Below are 23,232 nucleotides of genomic sequence, written 5' to 3' on the forward strand. Positions count from 1 at the left end.
ATTCAAGTTCTTAATCCCACTCATCCCTTTTTTATCACCAATCTTATTTATTTCTTCTTCTAATAATAGCTAATTTAGTTTTAAAAAAGACAATATTATCATATCTTATCAAATTGTATTATTATACACAAATATCTCTTAATTAAACATTACACATATATATAGTTATAATTTTCTTACTTCTAAATCTAGATCATTATCTTTAACCTCTCAGCCAGTAAGTCCATTTTTGTTGCTTATCGTAATCATTAACTTAATTCATTTCCATTCATTAAACAAACCAAATTCCATCCATTTAATTAGCATATCGAAACATATTATCATACACAAAAATCTAATTAATTAAACATTTCAAAATTCCAATCTAAATCAATCTATTACTCCAAGAAATACATTCTTAGTCTCTGTAAAGCCAAGTTTCTTTTTTCATTCCACATTTAACTTTCATATTTCTATACCAAACTTCCATGAAACAAAAAAGTCATCAAAGTAAATTAAACACACATGAATATAATTATATATTTCTTACTTCTAAGTCTAAATCATTATCCTTAAAACAACCCATAGAACCAACATTGCCTTTTAATCCATTCAACAATTTTTACTAATTTAAACACGCATGTGTTTAATTGCATTTTTAAGCTCTAAATCATTATCCTTAAAACAATCCATGAAATCAACATTGCCTTTTACACCATTAAACATTTTTAAATTTGTTTTTGAGTCTAGTTCTGGGTTTCTTTCTCTGCCACACTGGCTTCCATGAAGACGCTTCCCTTTCAACCAGTAAACCCATTCTCGATACTTGTAGTAATCTTTGAGCAAATGTATGTCCCTTTCTCTGTAGTAAGCATCTTTTTTCTTTTTCAACCAATAGATCAATTCTTATTGCTTGTAATAATCTTTGAGAGAGTATAACTCTCTTCCTCTGCAGTAAACGTCTTTTTCTGTTCTCTTTGCGATGTAGTTCTTTGTATTTTGAAGTCTTAGTCTTTGTTTCTTCTGATTCTCTAAGTTGCTGGAGAAGGGATTGTCAGATGAAGTAAATTCCACTTCTATCTCTGTAAATTCCTCTTCTGGCACATTTTGATTTATGTCATAATCAGCTGTAACCTGGACATCAGTTTGGGCAAATATAGTAGAGTCTCTAGATCAGTGGTTCTCAACCTTTCTAATGCCGTGACCCCATAATACAGTTCCCCATGTTGTGGTGACCCCCAACCACTTATACATCACCAGGTGCCAGGGGCATGGCCAAAGAAAAGGGAAAAAAAATGGTGGACAGCCTTGTTTGGCGACCCCTGTGAAATGGTCGTTCGACCCCAAATGGGGTCCCGACCCACAGGTTGAGAACCACTGCTCTAGATCTTGATTCTAAAGTACAGTTTTTAAATGTAGCCTCATAAATCTTTTCCAATATAAATGCACAATTCAGTTGTATCTGAGGTTTCTCCATTTTAATACTAATGCTTAAAAGGAGATCTCTTTTTCTTTTTTGTAGAGGCTTTGTTTAATGTAGAAACATCCACCCCCATATCTTCACAGGTGCAAAGCTTATCTTTAGTGTTTTAAAGTTCGTAAGAAAAAATAAGCAAAGTTGCAGTATTAAATTTTCGCCACTAGATGTCCTAAGATGTCCTAAGATGTCAGTAAGTTAAGAAAGTCCTTTCCAAAAATCAATTCTATTTTTTCCTGTCTTTTAAGATAATGTATATATATATAAAAAGTAGAAATAGTAAATTTCTTAAAAAGAAAGGAGAGAGAAATCTTTTCCTTTTTTTTCCTTTTTAGTGTCCCAATAAAAATAGATTATAGCCTTTTAGTGTTTATGAAATGCCTTTCTTCCCATAAAAAAGCTAAAGCCGCCTTTCCAAGCCAGGGAAATAATTTTAAAAGCACTTTACAGGCATACAAACGAAAAAATAAACGGCAAAGAGAGAAAAATAAAAAGAAATTCTCACCTGGATTCACCACGGGGGCACTAAAAGCTTAGATGTTGTTCGACTTACAGTCTTAAGCAGCAGCGCGATTGGCCATTTTCATGGCCGATCTTCTTCTCTGTCGGTCTTCAGAGTTTTGTCCAGACAGTTGGAGGAGCTGCCGCTCCTCCACAGCCGGACCGCAGCCTCGACAGAACTCGCACCCTCCAGGGCGACTTTGGACCCGTATAAGGGTCCACCGACGGAGGGAAACCTAGTCGACGAGGAGAGAAGTCTCCCCGTGTGACTAGTGACACTGTGAACTGGAACCGGAAGTCAGAATAGAGTGGGTTTTTGTGCATCCCGAAGGAGCGTATTGAGAACAGGGACCCACCGGCCATTGAAGAAGAAGCTGTGTATTGATGTCAAATTGCAGGGGGTCCCCTTAACGATGGAGCTGAACGGGTTCAGCTCTGTCAATCATTTCCCAGAACACCCTCAAGCAGATCTTGCTATAGAAGCGGCCAGAGAGTTAAACTCAGACCGTTGAATCTTATTCTAACAGACTTCCAGAATTCCCGAGTCAGTGTGAAAGGGGAGGCCATGCTCAGAGTGCAGCGTAGGAATTTTGAAGGTTTGTTGGATGTTGTTGTGGTTGAGGGTGACCACATGAGTCTAATTGGACTCAATTGTTTCGAGGCACTTAGAATCCAGGTGACTGGGCTACACAGTTTGCAAACCACAGGTCTTGCAGAAGTTTGCTAACGTGTTTAGCCCAGAACTAGGGTCGTACAAGGGGCCTCCAATTGCTTTATGGTTAGACCCCTCCATTGCACCAATTAGGATTAAGCCTCATCGGGTGTCTTTTGCGCTTAAGCAAAAGATTAATGCTGAGCTGGATAAACTGCTATAGCAAGGCATTTTGGAACCTATGGATAGCAGTCTGTGGGAAACACCCATAGTCATGCCACTCAAGGCCAACGGGAAAGTCCGCATTTGTGCTGACTATAAATGCACGCTAAACAAAGCGTTAAACAAAGCAGCACTCTTATCCAGTTTCTGTGGTGAGCCACATTTTGGCCTCACTTAAAGGAGGCTGAGTTTTCACCAAACTCGATTTGGCCCAGGCCTATCAACAGCTACTGGTTGATGATGCAACGGCAGAGGCCCAGACGATTGTAATGCACCGGGGAGCTTTTCAAGTCAGAAGACTGCAGTTCGGGGTTAATGTAGCTCCTGGCATTTTCCAAAGCGTGATGGAGCGAACACTCCATAACATTCTGGGAGTTTGCCCATATTTCGATGATGTCCTCATTGCAGGGGAATCAATCGAAAACCTATCTGAAAGGCTTTGGTCCGTTTTGCTGTGTTTCCGTGAAGCGGGGCTGAAGCTTAAGCAGGAAAAATGCAAAATTGGAGTAACTTCCACTGAATTCCTGGGGTTTCGCATAGATGCCGAAGGCATCCATCCTGCTGAATCTAAGCTCAAAGTGATTCAGCAGGCCCCTAATCCCAAGTCGAAGAGTGAGCTTCAAGCCTTCCTTGGACTGCTGAATTTTTACCATTCCTTTTCCCCCCACAAGGCCGCAGTGGCAGAGCTGTTACACTGGCTCTTGAACAAACAGGCTCCATGGAAGTTGACAAAAGTTCACGAACAGAGTTTTGCTGAGGTCAAGGCACTGTGGTCTTCAAATGCTGTTCTAGCTCATTTCAATGAGCAATTGCCAGTGTGTATAGCTTGAGATGCATCCCCTTATGGGATCGGGGCTGTCTTAAGCCACCTCAGGGCTGATGGAACACAAGTTCCTGTGGCCTACTATTCAAGGACCTTGTCTTCTGCTGAGCGTAATTATGCACAGATAGACAGAGAAGCCTTGGCCATTGTGGCTGGCATAAAAAGTTCCATGATTTTTTTGTATGGTCGCCATTTCATGGTCTTTACAGACCACAAGCCACTGCTGGGGTTGTTCACAACGAACAAGCAAATCCCACACATAATTTCTCCTAGAATGTTGAGATGGTCAATATTCCTCTCTGCCTATGACTATTCCCTGGTTCACAAACCAGGCAAAGAAATGGGCCACGCAGATGGCCTTAGTAGGTTGCCTCTACAGCTTTTAGAATCAGATCCTGCTCCAGCTAACCACATCCTGGCTATCCAGGATTTGCCTGAGTCTCCCCTCAATGCAGGGGATGTGGCTGCAGAAACAGCCACTGATAACACGCTAACATGTGTGTTGAACTGGGTGCTGTCAGGATGGCCTGACACGTGTCTTGGCACCAATTTCTAGAGTTTCTGGAAAAGGAAGCACAAGATTTCCACCTTTAAGGGTTGTGTCCTGTGGGGTAGCAGGATAGTGTTTTCAACCTCATTGAAGACTAGAGTCTTGCAGTCTCTGCATGAGGGACATCCGGGAATAGTCCGATGAAGGCGCATGTGTGCAGCTATCTCTGGTGGCCTGGGCTTGATAAAGAGATTGAGACCCAGGTCCAGGGGTGCCACATTTGCCAACAGTCCAGGCCTGAAATGCCACAGGCTCCCATGCATAGATGGGAGGACACACATGCTCCTTGGTCAAGAGTTCATATTGACTATGCTGGCCCCTTTCAGGAACAATTCTTCCTCATTGTTGTAGACAGTCACTCTAAATGGCTTGAGGTTATTCCAATGTCCATCATGACTACTGCCAGGACCATCCAGGTGCTGAAGGGGATCTTTGCCTCTAACAGGCTCCCAGATGTTCTTGTCTCCGACAACGGACCTCAATTCACCTCTTTGGAGTTCCAGTCCTTCCTGAAAGCCAACATGATCCGTCATGCTACTTCGGCGCCCTTTCATCTGGCTTCCAATGGCCAAGCTGAGTGCATGGTGCGCACCACAAAACATTCCTTGAAGAGGCTCAGTCATGGGAGTTGGCACCACAGGTTAGCTGATTTTTTCTTTGCAACCGCATCATACCTTGCACAGCTACAGGCAAGAGCCCAGCTGAACTCCGCTGGGGTCGCTGTCTTATTACCAAAATAGACAGATTGCACCCAGACCGGGTGGCTTCACAGGTGTCACAACCGTGGACACTGAGGAGACTACAAGTGGGCAATCCAGTTTGGGCAAGGAACTATGGACCTGGACATCTTTGGGTAATAGCAGTGATCTGCAAATTCACTGGGCCACTGTCATACGAAGTGGCCTTGGAAGATGGTCGTGTGCTACATCAGCACACTGACCAGTTGTGATGGAGGCTACCAAGTCACCCTTCCGCTCCTGACTCTGCTCTCGGGGGGGGGGAGGAGGAGGACCACGATCATGATTGTGGATCTCAGTCTTTCTGCGAAAGCAGGGATTTGCACTCTCCAAATAGGGGCTTTGCCAACGAGGCGGCTCCTGACTCTGGCACTGGGTCCATAAGACATTGCATGCAACCGGCTTTTCAGGCCACACCTACTTCAGGCCTTGTGCCTACAGGACAGTGCTCCCAACTGGGGTCTCTCGCTGATCCAGGGAATTCCACCCTACCAAGGAACTTTGGTGTGGGCTTACCGGAAAGAGCCAGCCGAAGTCAAATGAACAAAGGGTTGGGCCTACTGGACCAGGCCAGCCAGCAAGATGTGGGTTCGCCCACATCAAATGGGCCTCAAAGTCCCGGTCTGGCGAGCCTGGTAGGTGAGCTTGCAGACCGGGCACTTGCAGCAGCTCCGAGATGGTCGGAATGGGCCAGAGGCCCTCAAAAGTTCTTACAAGATTATGTAAGGTTCCTGTCAGTAAGTAGGCAGGCCTAGTGTTCCCTAGAAATAAGAACACACTCAAAAGAGTGACTTGTAGTAGTTAAGAGAGTAGTATATATATTTTTTGAACCAAGAGGGGAGGGGTGTTATGTCCTGGGCCTGTGATTGACAAAGCAGGTGCAGGAAGCTGCAGAGAGACCCAGGCAGACCACATGGTCTATCCGGGCCAGACAAACTGTCTCCAGGATATTGCGCTTGCACAGAGTGGGAAAATACATTGCATTTATTGGCTGAGGTGTTCCCTGCAAAAGGGTATAAAAGGGATCAGCATCATTTTGTGTTGTTCTGTTGGAACTTTTAATAAAGAAGCATCTGTTGTACTATTGCCTTGTTTTAATGCCTTACCAATGCACCGAACAGAACAGATATAATTTTAAAAAACAAAGAATCTGCTTCTAGATTCTATGTAGGTTTTCTTTATAAATGCTATGTATTTTTCTGTCATATATGACCTTATTTCACATACATCGCATGAGCATTATACCCTATTTAAACTATTTTAAAATTCCCACTTCCTTAAGAATATTTTTTCCCTTCTCTCTCAGATTATAAAAATATAACTTACATTTCAATTTCCAAAGTATGAGTGGACTTTTGCTTTATCATTCCTACAGTTTTTGGCTGAAATATACTGAACTTTTTTAAAAAAAATGGGTCATTTTTTAAAATTAAAGTTCTAGTATGATATGTCTTGTGAAACATCCTTTTTTTTTTAAAAAAAGGAAATCATTTTGTCATTCTGTATAAGAATGAACTGCTTATAGACATTGTTTCAAGAGGGAAATAAGAATAACAGTTGTAACAGGATCTTTATTCCTGTTTTCAACCTAAATTATAAAATGCTGATGAAGAAGGTAAAATCAGGTATACTAATGCTTTTAAAAGGTTTTCCTAAAGCTTACCTCTAGCCAGGCAACTACTGTTGGCCCATCCCACTGTGCAAAGGGTAATCCCTTCCTCCGAGCTTCCTCCAGAAGTTCATGCCTAAAAGTGCATTAGAGATAGTTAAAGCAGGAGCTAAGACCTAACAACATCACAAATAGAATTCAGAATGGATGAAATAAAATTGTAATGCACCAAGTCAACTGATAATACAGTACATGTTATAGTTTTTCATATACTCTTTGAACTTCAGAAAGCACCCCTCTTTTTTTGTTCCTCACTTTGCAACAGTATTTATTTTTCTTGGAGAAAACATTTTCTTGTTTTCATAGATGCATTTCATCTTGGCATATTAATAATAATAATAAACCAATTTTCCTAACATCATATTCCACGCTTTCACAAACTGGTTTATAAAACTATCATTATTCTATTTTGTTAGAAGCTGTCCCTAAGCACCTCAACATATTTATGCTCTAATCATAAAGTAAAAAACAATCAGACCTTAATGCAAGAAAATGTCCAGGTTGTTTAACAAACAAGACTTTCACAACTTGTTCAATATGTGTTAACTGTAGATTTCCTCATAGTCTGTCTTCAATTAATTTTTCTTTTAAAAGACTGCAGATTTTTGTTAGAGTAAAAGTTTCCTATAACTTAACAAAAGTATCAAATAGCTTGTAATTTGATAAGGCTGTAAATGCACAAGTATATTTTCTATACACAGGAGATGTGTGATCTGTGGCCCTTCAAATATTGGTGGACTTTAACTCCAACCAGTTTGCCCTGTGATGAAAGAACTAGGTCTTCTAGATAGGCAACATTTGCAGGGCCTTTAATTGTTCATCCCTGCTATAAATCTTCCTATTTCTGAAATGGTTTCTGCAGAGATGAAAAATAATATCATCTAGATGGCTCAAGATATTAAAATATGACTTCTGGAGAAGAAATGGTGAATTGAAGATCATAGCATAATGATAAGCCAGTGAGTAGACCAACTTGTTGTAATTCCTCTCCTAATAAGGAGAGGACTTGAGATCATCCACAAATACTCCAGATGCCAGTAGTTGTTCCTCATAAGGAGACTGCAAAACAACAGTCTGGTGGTTTTAGAGCTATGGGAGATGGGGGACTAATGATTTTGCTCAAACCATCATTGGCACCTATAAAAGGACACTGGGTTTGCATATTTTCTTTTCTAATCACTTTCAGAAATTGCTTATTAATTGCTTTTCAGTTACTGAGAATTTTTACTGAGTCTGAAAAGACGAGATGAATTTACTTCAATTCTTACTGAAATAAGTTCTAAATACAAGTTTAAGGACCTTTTTTAATAAAGAGCAAAAGGTTGATTAAATTTTTGATTCTTGCAAGATATAAATGGACTAATGGCCTAGATGCATTTGAATAAGATTTTGAAATTATTTATAAGAATCATTACTGTGGGAAATTGATTTTGTTTTGAATTCTTAAAAAAAATCATAGGATGGGACTTTGAAGGTTGGATACTAGAAGAAACTAAATATTACAATTAAAGGAGAAGAACACTTACAATACATTTGACTTATTAATACAGAATGGAACAACATATTTTCATTTTGGATATACTGAAGGATATTTTTGAACAATGGACTTAGAAGTTAATTTTAAGAATGTTTGTCTCTATGGTCAGACTGTCTTTAAAAGATGTTATGGAAGAGAATAAGTTTTACTAGAGCTTATAATTTGAGACTGAGACTGATCTGAAAGTGGATTTAAAAGTGACAGGCTACAAGAGTGATATGGAAAAAAATGGTATACTGGACATACAAAAGATGTTTTGCATTTCTTAATGCAAATGAGGTGGCTGGATGGAATCACTGAAGCAATAGGCGTGAACATAAATGGACTCCAGAAGATGGTAGAGGACAGGAAGATCTGGAGGAACGTTGTCCATGGGGTCGCAATGGGTCGGACATGACTTCGCAATTAACAACAACAATATTTAAAAGGGATACATGAGTAAAAAATCAAGGTAACAAATCTCAATAATTTTCCTATATTGAATTCACAAGAGAGACTTGTTAAAGCTTTCAAGAATTTTGTGAGAAGGGACAAAGAAAATAATGAGAAGAAATCAACTTCTGGGACATTATATAAAGGGACTAAAGATCAAGATTGTTAAAAGTACAAGGAAGGAATATAAAGATGGTGTATTTGATCAAGGTTAAAACACGTATGCTGCTCTCTCTGAATATGGACTTTTGCTGAGCAGGATTGAAATGACAAAATTGTATTTTTGTATTTTAAGAGAAGGTGATTAAGTTGTTAAAATTGTTATTACTTGTGATAATGGGGGTCACTTCTTTATATATTTCTTTTCTTTTTGTTTAATATAGAGGTAATCCTTGACTTATGATCACAACTGAGCTCAAAATTTCTGTTAATAAGCACAATAGTTACTAAGTGTTGTACTATTTTACAACCTTTCTTGCCACTGTTAAGTGAAACATTGTACTTAAGTTAGTAATATGGTTAAGTGACTCTGACTTCCCCATTGATTTTGCTTGTCAGAAGGTCACAAAAATTGATCACATGAACCAGGAACATTGCAAGTGTCATAAATACACGCCAGTTGCCAAACATCCAAATTGTGATCACATGACCATGGGGATGTTGCAACAATTATAAGTGTGAAAAATGGTCATAAGTCACTTTTTCAGTGCTATTGTAACTTCAAATGGTCACTAAATGAATTATCATTAAAAAATATATTCCACTACAATCTTCTCTCAACTTTCCTTTCAATTGTAAATGTTTTGATCCAAGGGCTGTCACAGTTTTTTTTTCTGGGGCAGGGGGATACAGGTCTCAAAGTGTGTGACCTGATCAATGATGTGGGTAGTGTTAGGTTTTGTTTTTTGTTGTTTTTTTTTAACTCTGCAGTGCCTAGGACTTGTACAGACATTTTCATATATTTCTCAGACTAATAGGAAAGCTACAGTTTTCAACAATCATAGTGAGATTACTCTCTCTTATTGCAACTCTGTAAGATACATTCTAAAGTTCAGTGGCCTCCCCATTCAGACCCTCCACAGCAGTTTTCTGGGAGATTAAGGTAGTTTCAGAAAGGAGAAAAATGCATGCACCCCCAGCTGTTATTTGACATTGTTGAACACTGAGTAGCACAGCACAGGATTAACTCAATCTTCTAACAGCAGTTCTCAAAAGTATCTAATCATATTTGCAAATTGAAATTTATGATTATATTTGAAGGCAGGAAAAGCTTGGAAAAAATCTTCCATCATTCCTTTTGGATGGTTAAGAGATAAATGCTGAGAAATTAATTCATCACTTAAGTTTACTTATTATTTAGGTATTATTTCAATATTTCTGAGCGATATAAAATTAATTCCAAAAAAATTAAAACCAAGCACTATGCATTTTCAATTATGTTAAAAGTATCTGGACCTTCTTACAATATACTTGACTGTTCCCACTATTGTATCAGTCACATTAAAAAAATACAGTAAAATTCCAAATTATAACAAAAAAGGAATATTATTATAACTATCCCAAAGAAAATCAAAATCTAAATGCAGGTGTCCCTGGGGAAACTCAATAAATGCAACTTTAGTTGAGAATTGCATTTATAGCATTCTGAGCCCCCAATTTTACATGACCTCTGCCATCCATAAAACTGGTGCGACATGCAGCAGATTCATTATATTTGAATCGATATATACTTCGTAATTAATCTTAGCCATTTAGTGGTGCAATATATCCATAAATATTTGAAAATTATAAGGCTAATTAGTAATAAGTAGAATCCATTTTATTTTCAAATCCAGATGTTTAAAAATTTCAGTATTAGTTTGTTTTCCATGGAATGTCAAGCATATTTTCTTGTGATATCAAGTGAGAGTGGCATTGTAACTTCATTTTAAGAACTCAAGCCAGTTCAGGCACAGATATGAGATACAAGCTAAATATGGAGTTTATGATATTTTTTTCTTCTAAATATTATAGGAATGTGGCCTAATTTAGCACACAAAACATTAATTCATTGAGATTAATTTATACAATATTCATATTTATTTTAGAAAATAGGTTCTAATCCAGTTTGCCAAGGATGGAAAGTAGAATCCAACAGGAATATTCCATACTTTGTTAAACTAGATCAGCTTTTCCAACTTGGCATTTGTCAGACATACTGAAATATAACTTTCATCCTCCCCAGTCAGCATGGCCAACAACTGTAGTCTAAAACTTTTGGAGGATATTAGATTGGAGAAAGCTGGTCTAGATGAAAAGTAAATTTCAATGTAGAGCATAGAAGAAAAAAAAAAGAAAAATTAAATTAGTCATCTACACATTCATTTATTTATTAATGAAAGATAGGAATGAAATCAATTGGTAAAACTCAAGTTTCAATAATGATCAATCTTACATATGTTATTGTGTAATTTTATTTTTTAAAATTTTTTTGATTCATTTAGTGCAGTGCAGTGCAACAAGCTGAATCTATCACTTCTGAATTTTTTTAAAAAACACATGTTAGTGCAAATTTATCATAGAATAAAAAATGTGAAAGCAAAACAAAAATAAGTTTAATGATTGTTTAGATCTAATGACAGAAAAATTAATATAGTCTATAGTAACAAAATGTAATATATTTTGAATAAAAGTTCAGCTTGCTAAAATAATGCTGTTACTATGTTTTAATAAATAATGAACATTATCACTTTCTTAAATGTCAAGGTTATATAAATGCAAAAAATTTAGAATACAAGGTAATCAGTATTGAACATCTATAAGTAATAAGGCTACTAATATGCCACCATTATGATGAATTGATCAAGTTACCTAATGCATAAACTCATTTTATTGTAAATGAAAGCAATTTCAGATACTGGAAACTTAAGTTACATTAAAACTATAATGTATGTAGTCCATATCTTACGACTGTAATGGAATGTGCCCATTATACTGTAGTTGTAAGTTGTGGCAGTCATAAAGTGGGTCACCAACATGACCAACCTAATGTTACAAACAGTTTTGCAGTGGTCATTAAGTGAACAAAGCAGTCATAAATTGAACATTTGGTTGACAAGTGAACCCATTGTTTACTATGGGGTGATTTTGCCAAAAACCGAAGGAAAACACCAGTTTTCACAAAAAACAACATAAATTGTAGCCTTGTGATTATGGGATGCTGCAAATGGCCATAGATGTGGGTTACACAAAATGTGATCATGTGACAGTGGCAAGGCAGCTGTTGGAACTTCACAATTGGGTCATAGGTAGCTCTTGGGGGTCTGTTGTAACTTCAAACCATCATTAAGTGATCGGTAGTAAGTCAAGAATTGTATACAGTATATCTATATCTATTTGTCTGTCTGCCTCTCTATATGTGTACATGGTGCCAGTTTAGACATGACAAACCAGCAGGGTGACTTTGGTTCAGTCATTCTCCCTCAGCCCAATCCACTCACAGGGTTGTCATTATGATGAAAATAAAAGGAAGAAGGAGTATTATAGTGTTCGCCACTTTGAGTTATTTATAAAAAAAATAAAGGCCTAATAAAAATAACTAAATAAATATTCAATAGCAGCCATAATAGTAATACCTTTTCTTGAAAAAATTTAAATGAATAAGATTGACTTTCAGCAAGACGACTTTGGGTAAATCTCCAAAACTGATCCTATTTACATTATATCAATTCTTACAAATAGCTTTGTTTTCCTTCTAGATTTTCTGATTGTTTATAAGATAAGAAAGTGCAGTCCTATGCATATTGGTTAGGAATGAGTCCTGTATTTCAGTGAGTCTTTCACCTAGGTAAGTAAGTTAGTTTTGCATTTTACTGTTTTAGCCAAAATCTCAAGAGCAATAAAACATATTTTCAAATTTGCAAATTAACTGAATTGCCAAGAGATGAAATCAAGAGTGAAAGAAATTAATACAAAATATTGTTGTTCTATATAATGTTCATATAGAACAAGTAAATGAATCAAATGACTGAGTGCAATCTAAGTTATATATAATATTTAGAACATTTTGATAATTTATTTAAACACATTTAGAATTTCACTCAGTTCATTTAAAAATAAATTGATATATCCATAAACTAAATGCATACTTTGAAAGGGTGTCTAATGTTGCCAATTTAAAATATTTATTTTTTGTTCAGTTCTCAGATCATCAATTCAAAATAGTAAGATAAATAAATAAAAATGAAGTAAAGGAGGAAATTTAAACATGGTGCTGAAAATGAATATGATCAGCAACCATTGTGATTTAACTTACCCTGATGTGCTTTTCATGAGATGGAGAGAGATGGATGGAAAAGAAAAGCACATAAATATTAATGAATATATGTCAATTTATAAAATAAATTATATGACAGAGTAAGAAAATTAAAAAGCAGCATAGCAAATAGGATTAAAATGATTAAAACTCATCTTTCTTTCTTGAAACAGAATACAAGCAGTAATTATTTAAAAACAATATATCTCCTTGATAAACAGATACAAATCATCCCAAATTAATTCTGAATTGAAGACAGCAAATGTAGAAAAGAGAAAAATTGTTACAACAGACAAAGCCTCAGGTCCCAATTAAGCATTTGACTTTCCAATAGTTATGATTTGCAACAGTTCCTAAACCATTATTTTAAATATTCATCTTTCAACTTGTCATTGATAAAAAAATGTTTTGCTTGTACTATACTTGGTCCCAAACATAAGAATGTTTATTATTTTTATGTATTTATTGCTTTAGAGCGAGAAGCAAATCTGTATATAACCTAGAGGAAGGAAGTAGTATTTTGGCAAAATAATAGATATTACCAGGCTTCTCAACACATCTAAAAAAATGTCCTAGTAGACATTTTATGAACCAGCTATCATTGGTACATTTTTCAACTCCAACTGAGACTTGCAATCACTGCTGGGGATAGATTTGGATCACTTGTGCACTGCATTAGTTCAAAATTAGCCACAGACTGGGGATTCTGGGAAAAGTAGTCCTTGCACTGTTAGTAAAAACCACACGTGACTCCTAGAAAAGCAAAGGAGAGATGCAAAACAGATCAGTCTGCTCAGAGGTTTGTGTGCCTGTATCTCTTTGTGTATGGGGGGTGGGGGTAGAGACAGTTATTCTGTTGTGCAGGAAGTAGAAAAAAGTAGGGTGAATTCTTGAATCATTTCAGTTGCTGATTTTTTTTTCTTTTGCAAGTAAGGTGCTGTTGGAACAACACCCACATGCTTCTGTACCATCAAGTTTATCACAAATTGTAGCACAAATGTACACATTCAATAACCAAGCTGCATTATCTTTTTACCTTCTTTTAGCTGATTAGAGTGATATACTCTAATACAGGGCTTTTCAACCAGTGGTACTCTGAGGAATTCTTGGAGTTGAAGTCCACAAGTCATAAGTGCAAGTTTGAAGACGCCTGGACTAGCTGGTAGTGGTGCATATTAATAAACATGGATAAATTCATCATATATTTGCAGTGCAAAGGGAAAGTGGTACTCAAATATTGTCATGTCCTAAAAGTGGTACAACCTGTGAAAAGGTTGAAAAGCCCTGCTCTAATAGAGTGATATACTCACTTGCAGTGTCACCAATTTTTTTTAGTAGCCAGCAGATTCAGCAGAACCTCGTTAGGATAAATTTGATTTGTCCTAATTATATTTACTCCAATTTACTGTAGTTACAAAATATTTATTTTTCATTCATACTGTATTTTTTGTTATAATCAAAATAAAGTAGCTTAGCTTATTGTCTCATGTTTTCTTTCCCCTATCAAATGGGTTAGGGTACGGTTATTGATCAATGGTTGACAGTTATCTCTGTGAATATATATATCCATGCTATAATTCACAGGGATACTGCACCAATTATGTCCACAGCAGACAAAAGCATTTGTTTGGACATGAAAGATTAATACTAGTGGCTGTCAAAAAGAGAGAAAAAAGCTTTTAATTTTTTTATTTGTAAACAGTTGTATGCACATTCATTTGCTTGCTTACTGCTGAAATTACATATCTAAAAAAACGTGGATGGGGGTACTGAAGGAAAGCTGTTTCCTTCTTCTTTTTTACAAGTTCCTAGAGGTTGGCTGGAGTGACAGCATTGACTGATTGTTTTCAGTATTACAAATAAGTAACTGTGAAGATGATCAACAGTTCAACTTCAAACTGCCGTGAAGCGAATTGGAGGCAGAAAAGTAAAAAGATCATATAAAAGTGCCCTTTGGTTTGAGGCCATTATAAAAAAAAAAACAAAACCCTTTTCTATTCATATTAGGATCCTAATTTCTTTTGAGCTCCTTGAAGTCCCCTGAACCATTTTGGCTTGCATACTTTTTTCTTTCCCCCTTTTAAAAACCGGCAATGTAAAGTTAAGCCACATGGTTAATGTTTCATCCTCTTTGGTGCTCAGTGAATGGATGTTTTCCAAATGAATGCATGAGACAAAAAGAAAAAGGTGCTGCATGGTAACCATAGATTCTCTGGAATAGCATAGTTTAGATTTTTTTTTGTCTATGCCAACATTTCAAATGATAAACAAAGTTCCCTGTCTGGATGGGGTAATGAAAACGTGTGGTTGGACAAGAAATGCTGCAATGCTGTTTTCATGCTTTTAGCAGTTTCTAAGCATTACCATACTTGAGAAGACTCTGACCTGAACATATCTTAATGGGGGGGGGGGAGTTACGGGGAAGGTAAGTCAACATCTGAAACCAAATGTTTCAAAACCTACCCATGCGTTTAGAAAAGTTGTATTAGATTTTTTTTTTTTAAAAAAAGACTATATTTAAACTGTTCCAAAGGGTTTATTAAGTTTACCTAGCTGTGCCAAGGTAAGTATCCCTTGTTTCTTTTGCAGATATGAAGGGCTAGGGGGTGGGGGTTCAAAATAGTCAAGATGGCAGCATGCCATCATGATTAAACCCTTGCCTGCTTCTACATGCTATAAAGTAAGTATGAAGAGTGGGACTTCCACTGTGCAATCTTGCCTACCATATTGACCTGACTCCCTCACCTGAAGATGCACTGTCACCCAGCACTGATGTATACAATGCTCTACTGAGTGAGCTGTGTGTTCAGAAGAGAACAGTATTAACCATAATTATTCTAATGATTATTATTCAATAAAGAAACAAATAATATTTCACATTCTAATCAACTTTAACAAACACTGATTATTAAAAATAATTAAAGAGATAGTAAAAGTGTAATTATTCTTCTGGGCTGAACAAAAATGAACTCTACTGGCACTGCAAATAGATTATGGCAGCAATAAGAATGAGGGAACATTTAGACTGCTCATTATTATACATAGCTCAGTGCAATTGCTTAAGATTGCTTTTAATTACTAAACTTATTAAAACCATATTTTATTTATGACAATGGTAAAATTGTTATTTTAACTAAAGATGAATAGGGCAACCCTGTGTAATTAAAACTTAACTAAAATTTAAAAGGAGTTCTGACACAATAATAGATAATCCAATTTACTGAAACTATTGAAAAGGCCTTTGCACACAAATTGCTCTCTGTGTCTGCACAAAGATGCTGCAGTGGTTAGATCGTAATCTTCCTGCATTTAGCTTTATTCCTAGACTTAGACAGTGTGCTGGGTCCTTCAATCCAACCCCATTTTGGGAAGAGGTGTAGGCCCGCCATTATCTTTGATGTAAAGCAATTTGGAAGGCGAAAGAGCACCACTTCATTCATAAGACTATGGTTTGAGGCTAAGAAGCTGAATAGTTTTTAAAACTCAATGACTTTCACATTTTTCTTTAAATTTATTATAGAAAAGTTAAATTGGCAAAGGAGAGCAACTGTATATTACTTCCTCTTTTATCTGGGAAGAATTTCATGCCTATATGTTACTCAAATTAAATCAAATCAAAGTATATATATTTCAGTTAATTACAGTTTTTTTCCTATGTAGCCATATCTCCATTCCCCCCTTTTACAGCCTATTCTTTGAAGTGCCCTCATATTTACATACAGATACTTCAACTAAGAATTGCTCTATATACAAGTCTAAACCTAAGTTTACACTCACCAAGTTGTTATTATTAGCTATATTCATCAAGAATATAGTGAGATATCTACTGTAAATATAGGTATTTATAGATTCGCACAGTCATGCACACACAGAAAGTACAAATGTCATATTTCATGTTGTATTTTTGCCAAAAATAGCTTATTTTTTCTAATTATACCAAGAAAGTATATTCTATCACCAAAATTAATTAGCAATCAAATGAGTGTTAAGATTTTAATTTCTTGTGAGGAATTATTTTCCTCCTTTTATATGAATAATTGACTGGAATTAAGGGACAATGAAGGCTATGATTATTTCTATTCTATTAATTATTTCTCCCAAGATTCAACAATTGAATCCTCATAGAATGCTTGGATAAACTAATAACATCTTTCTTCACATATTCTATGAGAACTTAATAGAACAGATAGCCCTAAAGCTAATGTCACATAATATATTTGTCTGTAAGACACCCCAAATTTTATTTTTCATGATGACCAGATTAGTATTGTTGTATAGCATTCTAAGCTATCATGGAAGTTTTAAGAAGGAAAATAAGAGAAAAAAAATACATATAATCCACATTTCTGAAAGGGAGCTTTTCCAGTTCCTCTCCCGTGCCTATTTTAAGTCAGTTGAGCTGTTTCTGGAAACTGATATAGCACTTTTAAAAAGTGGTAAGATAATGTTACAGAAAAGAAAAGAAAAGAAAAGCCTGACAGGATTAAAGCCTGACACTTGCTGGAGCAATCCAGCAAGTGATCTCCATTTTCAAAGGAACAATGATGTTGAAAGAGTCCAGTGTTCAACAAATCCAGTTTTGACCTTGTGAAATGCAGTGCACAGAAATAGCTATTGGAAAATCCATGGAGAATGTGCACACAATGTGGGCTTCTGGATTTTGCGGCTGTTATTATCCTAGGTACAATATCAACAGTCATTATCATGTCCTCTGATGCATTTTTTCCAGCCAGTATTCCACACTAAGTTTTATGAGGCAGAGGTTTGGAATCAATGAAATGATGGGCACAAGAAAGAGCAACTATATAAACTATGCTCTTTTTGTTGCATTACAGCTAAATTCATGTCATATCATGGTGCACCATGTTTGGATAAAATGTACAAGTAGATTAGTTATTTTCTTTTGATATAACAGCTGTTATGAACAGAGATCTGCGTTTACTTTAATGATAAAGAAAATAGGATCCATTATTTTTGTGGCAGTGGAAAATTGTCTTTACAGTATTTGTCGTACAGTGACGTTCAAAACTACAATGGTTCTTCTGAAACAGGCAGCTTTATGCCCAATCCTCCAAGTTATGGCTGTTGTAATGTCTCATGGTCACTTGATCACCTGATTAATGGAGCAGCTGGCAGGAAGTTGCAATTCATGATAAACAGGACATTGTGCCTAACAACCGCATGGGATTCTCTTAATGATCACAACTGAATCTGCAGGTACTGCTGTTGTAAATTAGTGTGGTTACATGAATGTGTCGTTTAGTAACAGAATTCCCAGTCCCAATTGCCATTGGTAACTGACAACCAACTAGATTTAGACAAATTTAGAAATATGTATCTTATGAACATTAAAGGGAAAAATATATCCTTTGATCTATTTTTAGTGCTGTATATGAGGTCAGATGAAAACATATAGGAATCCATATGCATTTAATCTGATCAAAATGTTAGAATAAATTGAATTGAATTCTAATATAAACAAGAGACAATTAACTAGCAGCAAATTATTCCTGAAGCAGGTTTTAAATACAAAAACCATAGTATTCGGACACCCAAACTTCTTGTGTGTCAGACATTTTTTTTTGGCAGCAGAATATATTTGGGAACTAAAATTAAGAGAAAAATTATGGGGTGTTATTTCTATTCACTAACTTGGTTGATTTTATAAAGTAGAAAGCTATTTTAAATGTTTCAAAATAAGCAAATGGTGTGAAACTTCTATGTGTGTCTCATGAATTTATGAAGATATAGGATGGACAAAGTATTTGGATATGTTTGCCACTTGAAGTATTTGTAAAAATAATAAAAGTGAGATATACATAAAGAAATAATAAAGGCTCCTAATAGAAATTATTCTCCATGGACATAAAAGCACAGGGACAATGGAGCAACCTCAGATATAAATACAGCCTCAGATTATAAAACTAATATAACAACAACAACAACAACAACAACAACAATAATAATGACAAATACAGTCTGGCTGACTCTGCAATGAACCATAACAACAATAACAAGAATCTGCCATACAACATCCGAAACTTAGCAAGTATTGATAAGACAAAAAATCTGAATAGTGGACATTGCAATACTGTGAGACAGCAGAAGAGAAGAGAAAGAATTGGAGAAAATCCAAAAATGTAAAAACCTGCAAATAGAAATAGAATGACTGGCAAAAAAAGCAAAGATATCAACAGTAATAAGCACATCGGATACAATTCCAAAACATCTGGAGCACCACTGGAACACCATTGGCATTGACAAAATAGCCATCAGTCAATTGCAAAAAGCAGCTTTACTTGGAACAGTACATGCTACAACAACAATTTTAACATCATCAAACAACAATATCTGCCTTGGGAAGGACATGATAGGTAGATAAAACTGCCAAATCCAATATAAATATCTGGTTGACTGTGCAGTAAACCATAACAACTGTAATTCAGAAGCATAGGAAGGTGAAAATTCAATCAGAAAAAAAACCCTGAACAAGATTTTTTAAAAAGAACCCATTTCCTATTTTTCAGATTTTTATTTAACCTGACCAATCTTTCCTTGTTCCCTTTCATTTAGAACAGTGTAGAGTAGAGTAAAGTAGAGTAGAGTAGAGTTGGGTAGAGTAGAGTAGAGTAGAGTAGAGTAGAGTAGAGTGGAGTGGAGTGGAGTGGAGTGGAATGGAATGGAATAGAATAGAATAGAATAGAATAGAATAGAATAGAATAGAATAGAATAATTGGAAGGGACCTTGGAGGTCTTCTAGTTCAACCCTCTGTTCAGGCAGGAAACCCTATACCCGTGGTGGCGAACCTATGGCATGCGTGCCACAGGTGGCATGCAGAGCCCTCTCTGTGGGCACGCATGCCATTGCCTCAGTCCTCAGCCTTTAGCTGGGTTTTATAAAACCTTTTCGCTTTAGGCCTCCGCCGCCGTGTTAAAAAAAAAGTTCAATCAATCAATTTCTCGCGGGAAAAAAAAGATCTCGCAAAGTTGGAATTGATTGATTGAACTTTTTAGTCCCACTCAGTCTGCTGTTACCACCACAGCCATGCCCACCCAATGGGCCACGCCCACCCAATGGGCCATGCCCACCCAATGGGACACGCCCACCTGGCACCCGATGATACATAAGTGGGTTCTGGGTTGCAGTTTGGGCACTCGGTCTCTAAAAGGTTCGCCATCACTACCCTATACCATTTCAGACAAATGGCTGTCCAATCTCTTCTTAAAAATTTCCTTGTTGGAACATTCACAACTTCTGGAGGCAGGTTGTTCCACTGGTTAATTGTTCTAACTGTCAGGAAATTTCTTCTTAGTTCTAGGTTGCTTCTCTCCTTGATTAGTTTCCATCCATTGCTTCTTGTCCTGCCCTCAGGTGCTTTGGAAAATAGTTTGACTCCCTCTTCTTTGTGGCAACCCCTGAGATATTGGAACACTGCTATCATGTCACCCCTAGTCCTTCTTTTCATTAAACTAGACATACCCAATTCCAGCAACTGTTCTTTATATGTTTTAGCCTCCAGTCCCCAAATCATCTTTGTTGCTCTTTTATGCACTCTTTCTAGCATCTCAACATCTTTTTTACATCGTGGTGACCAAAAGTGGATGCAGTATTCCAAGTGTGGCCTTACCAAGGCATTATAAAGTGGTATTAACACTTCACGTGATCTTGATTCTATCACTCTGTTAATGCAGCCTAGCACCATGTTGGCTTTTTTGGCAGCTGCAACACACTGCAGGCTCATATTTAAGTGAGGACTCAAAGACTCTCTCACAGTTACTACTATTGAGTGAGGTACCTCCTAAACTATACCCGTGCATTTGTTTTTTCTTGCCTAAATTCACCACTGAATTTCATTTTGTTAGATAGTGCCCAATGTTCAAGTCTGTCAAGATCCTTCTGCATCTGAAGCCTATTTAGTCATGATTATTCTGCCTAGGAATGAGCAGTATGCAGAGCTTTCTTGGAATCTTCTAATACACTCATATGATAATTACCAGTTTTACACTCCACAAGTTTTTTTCTTTCAGAACTAATGAAACAATGCAATTAGCAGCAAAGAACACAGAAATATTTTCTAATATTTTATCATGATAAATATATTTTGCAAATCATGTAATTTCACTACTGGGAAGCCAACTTTGTCTTCAGAATTACATCTGAGATGGTAAACTGTAGTAAGGATGCCTTTGGATTTGCTTTGTTAATATACATGAAACTCTCATTCCTTTTGCCTCTGCAAATCTGTTAAACCTAGGAGGTTTTTAATTTAGGTAGATAATTAGAAGGAGTCATGGAAAACAACTTACATACTGAAATACAACATTATAATTTTAAGCAACTTAAGATGGGATTTCCCTAATATACATATTTTGAATGTAAACATGTTTATGAAAACTGTTCTGTATTTTTGTGCTGTTAGTACCAACAAAGCTGGACTTATTTAATGAAAAAATACAGTAAATCACCTGGATTAAACTTTGATGCCATGGTCAATGTAGTGTAAATAGCTTTATGCTCCCCCCCCAACATAACTTGTTCATTCATAACCCAGATTTAGCTCAGAGTAATTTATATAAAGTTCCAAATAGGTTGAAATCATTATATGCTTGAAGGGTGCCAATAAAATTTAGAGATTTCAAGCATCTTTTTTTACAAAGATCTCTTGTCAGAGCTAAGACTATAACTGATCATAATCTCATTTACATGCCTTTTCCCCATGGAATTATCTGGTGAAAGCTGATAACAGAAAAAGTAATTAGAAAATGGATAATGAAATAAAACTCCTTCTAGACTATTAAGGAAAATATGTCAACAACTGCTATCATATTTGAAGAGAAAATTAAATGCTCATTATTGTATCTAAAATGTGTTTCTGCCAGCAGAAAATCAATGAAAATTATTAGGCAGAGATGAAATTGAAGTATAGAAAGCAAAACCAAAATCTTTGGAAAAATATTATTTAAATCATCACAACATTATTATTAACAGATATCAAAATGTATCTAACTACTTAATACATAAGTTGTATAAAAATATTTAGTGATGTTATTTTTTTTTTGGACTGCTGGTAAAAACAAAAAAGATCTTACAAGATTTATACCTTCTAACCTTATAAAGAAACAACAGCAGCAAAAAAAAAATAAAAAAAAAATAAAAAAAAATCAGAAGTTACATTTATAATCCAGAGCAAGAATCTTATATTATTAAATGTAATAAATTGTTTATCTAATACTTCTATATTATTTTAGAAGAAAATGTTTCTGATTGAAATATATTTATTAAGTGTATTGTTAATTATGTCTTGTGGAAATAAATATAACTAAGCAAAAAATGCATCTCTTCTCCTTTTAGAGTGCGAATTTTAGTGGTTTTTCAGACAGCATGAAATAATCTTGTTTGGTATCACCAATGTTTTCTATATAGTCACAAATCTGTTATGCATTCTGATAATCAAAGTAATCTACCTAAGAGTGCTACATCATAATTTTGACAGGTAAAATGCTCAAGCTAAACAATGGACAGCCTATTATCAAATATGTTTTCCCACACAAGATACAAATAAACATTGCCAAATGCTGGAAAGATTTCAGGTAAAACAAGCATCAAATATTCAAAAAGATAAGCAGAAATTAAGTTCTGAAGGTAAGTATTTTCGCAGTTTTTCTCCAAAGCTATCCTTTGTGATTTTGTAAAAGATTATTTTCTTTAGGGAAATATGCGAGGTATCAAAAAATAATAGCACTTTATCATAACCTTTGTACACAATGAATGAATTAGGATTTCAAGGAAATGTAATGGGAGACAGCATATCATTGTTCAGTAACTCACTGATCACGTTGCCATATAAGAGTGGCAGATTGAATCAAAATAATTACTACTCTCAGTGGAAAACATCTGCATTTTAAAATACCGTAGGCTACCAATAGGCATATCCAAAGAATCTTCCTGCTATGTTTCTTTAATGTAATCCATATAGAAAAGTAGAAATTACCTTTCATTATGTTTGGCTTTTTAAAAATGCAATTAGAATAAGTACTAATAAATCGATGTTTTTTCAACAAGCAAATATACTTGGTATTTTATTCAAAATTCATGCCAACCTACTTTTTCTTTAGTCTTCGGTCTTTTTCTGCCTGGGTTCCAAGTTTGCTTAATCCCAGAGATTCCTGTGCTGCAGCGTCGGTTTCCATATAGCCTCCTGTGTTTAAAAGAGCAAAGAGATTTTCTCTTTTTATTTTTTAATATGTTCGATTGGCTTACCAAAAATGATTTAATTTGTTTTCTGAGATACACATATACAGATAAAAATGGTGTAATAACCTGAAATCTATGGAAAATAAAACTAAAGAATGTAGATT

At 35.8% G+C, this 23,232-nt stretch overlaps 1 protein-coding gene across 13 annotated transcripts in view; it reads right to left on the reverse strand.

Annotated features, from left to right (window-relative positions):
* The window catches only part of PPFIA2 (PTPRF interacting protein alpha 2), a 253,973-nt gene that overhangs the window by 16,803 nt on the left and 213,938 nt on the right, over positions 1–23,232 (reverse strand). For 10 of the 13 annotated variants that reach the window (XR_005559073.1, XM_039362956.1, XM_039362951.1 and 7 more), the window contains 3 exons: positions 22,979–23,072; positions 12,874–12,882; positions 6,605–6,686 (listed from right to left, as the gene is read on the reverse strand). Coding sequence is in view for 12 of the 13 variants with exons in the window: in XM_039362956.1 (XP_039218890.1) it covers positions 6,605–6,686; positions 12,874–12,882; positions 22,979–23,072 (185 nt within the window). In the remaining variant the exon portion in view is untranslated. The remainder of the gene's footprint in view (positions 1–6,604; positions 6,687–12,873; positions 12,883–22,978; positions 23,073–23,232) is intronic. The other 3 variants (XM_039362959.1, XM_039362954.1, XM_039362949.1) reach the window with 1 other exon arrangement.

This window comes from Crotalus tigris, unplaced genomic scaffold (assembly GCF_016545835.1).
Source record: "Crotalus tigris isolate CLP2741 ecotype Arizona unplaced genomic scaffold, ASM1654583v1 scf7180000019496.3020429, whole genome shotgun sequence".
NCBI lineage: Eukaryota > Metazoa > Chordata > Lepidosauria > Squamata > Viperidae > Crotalus > Crotalus tigris.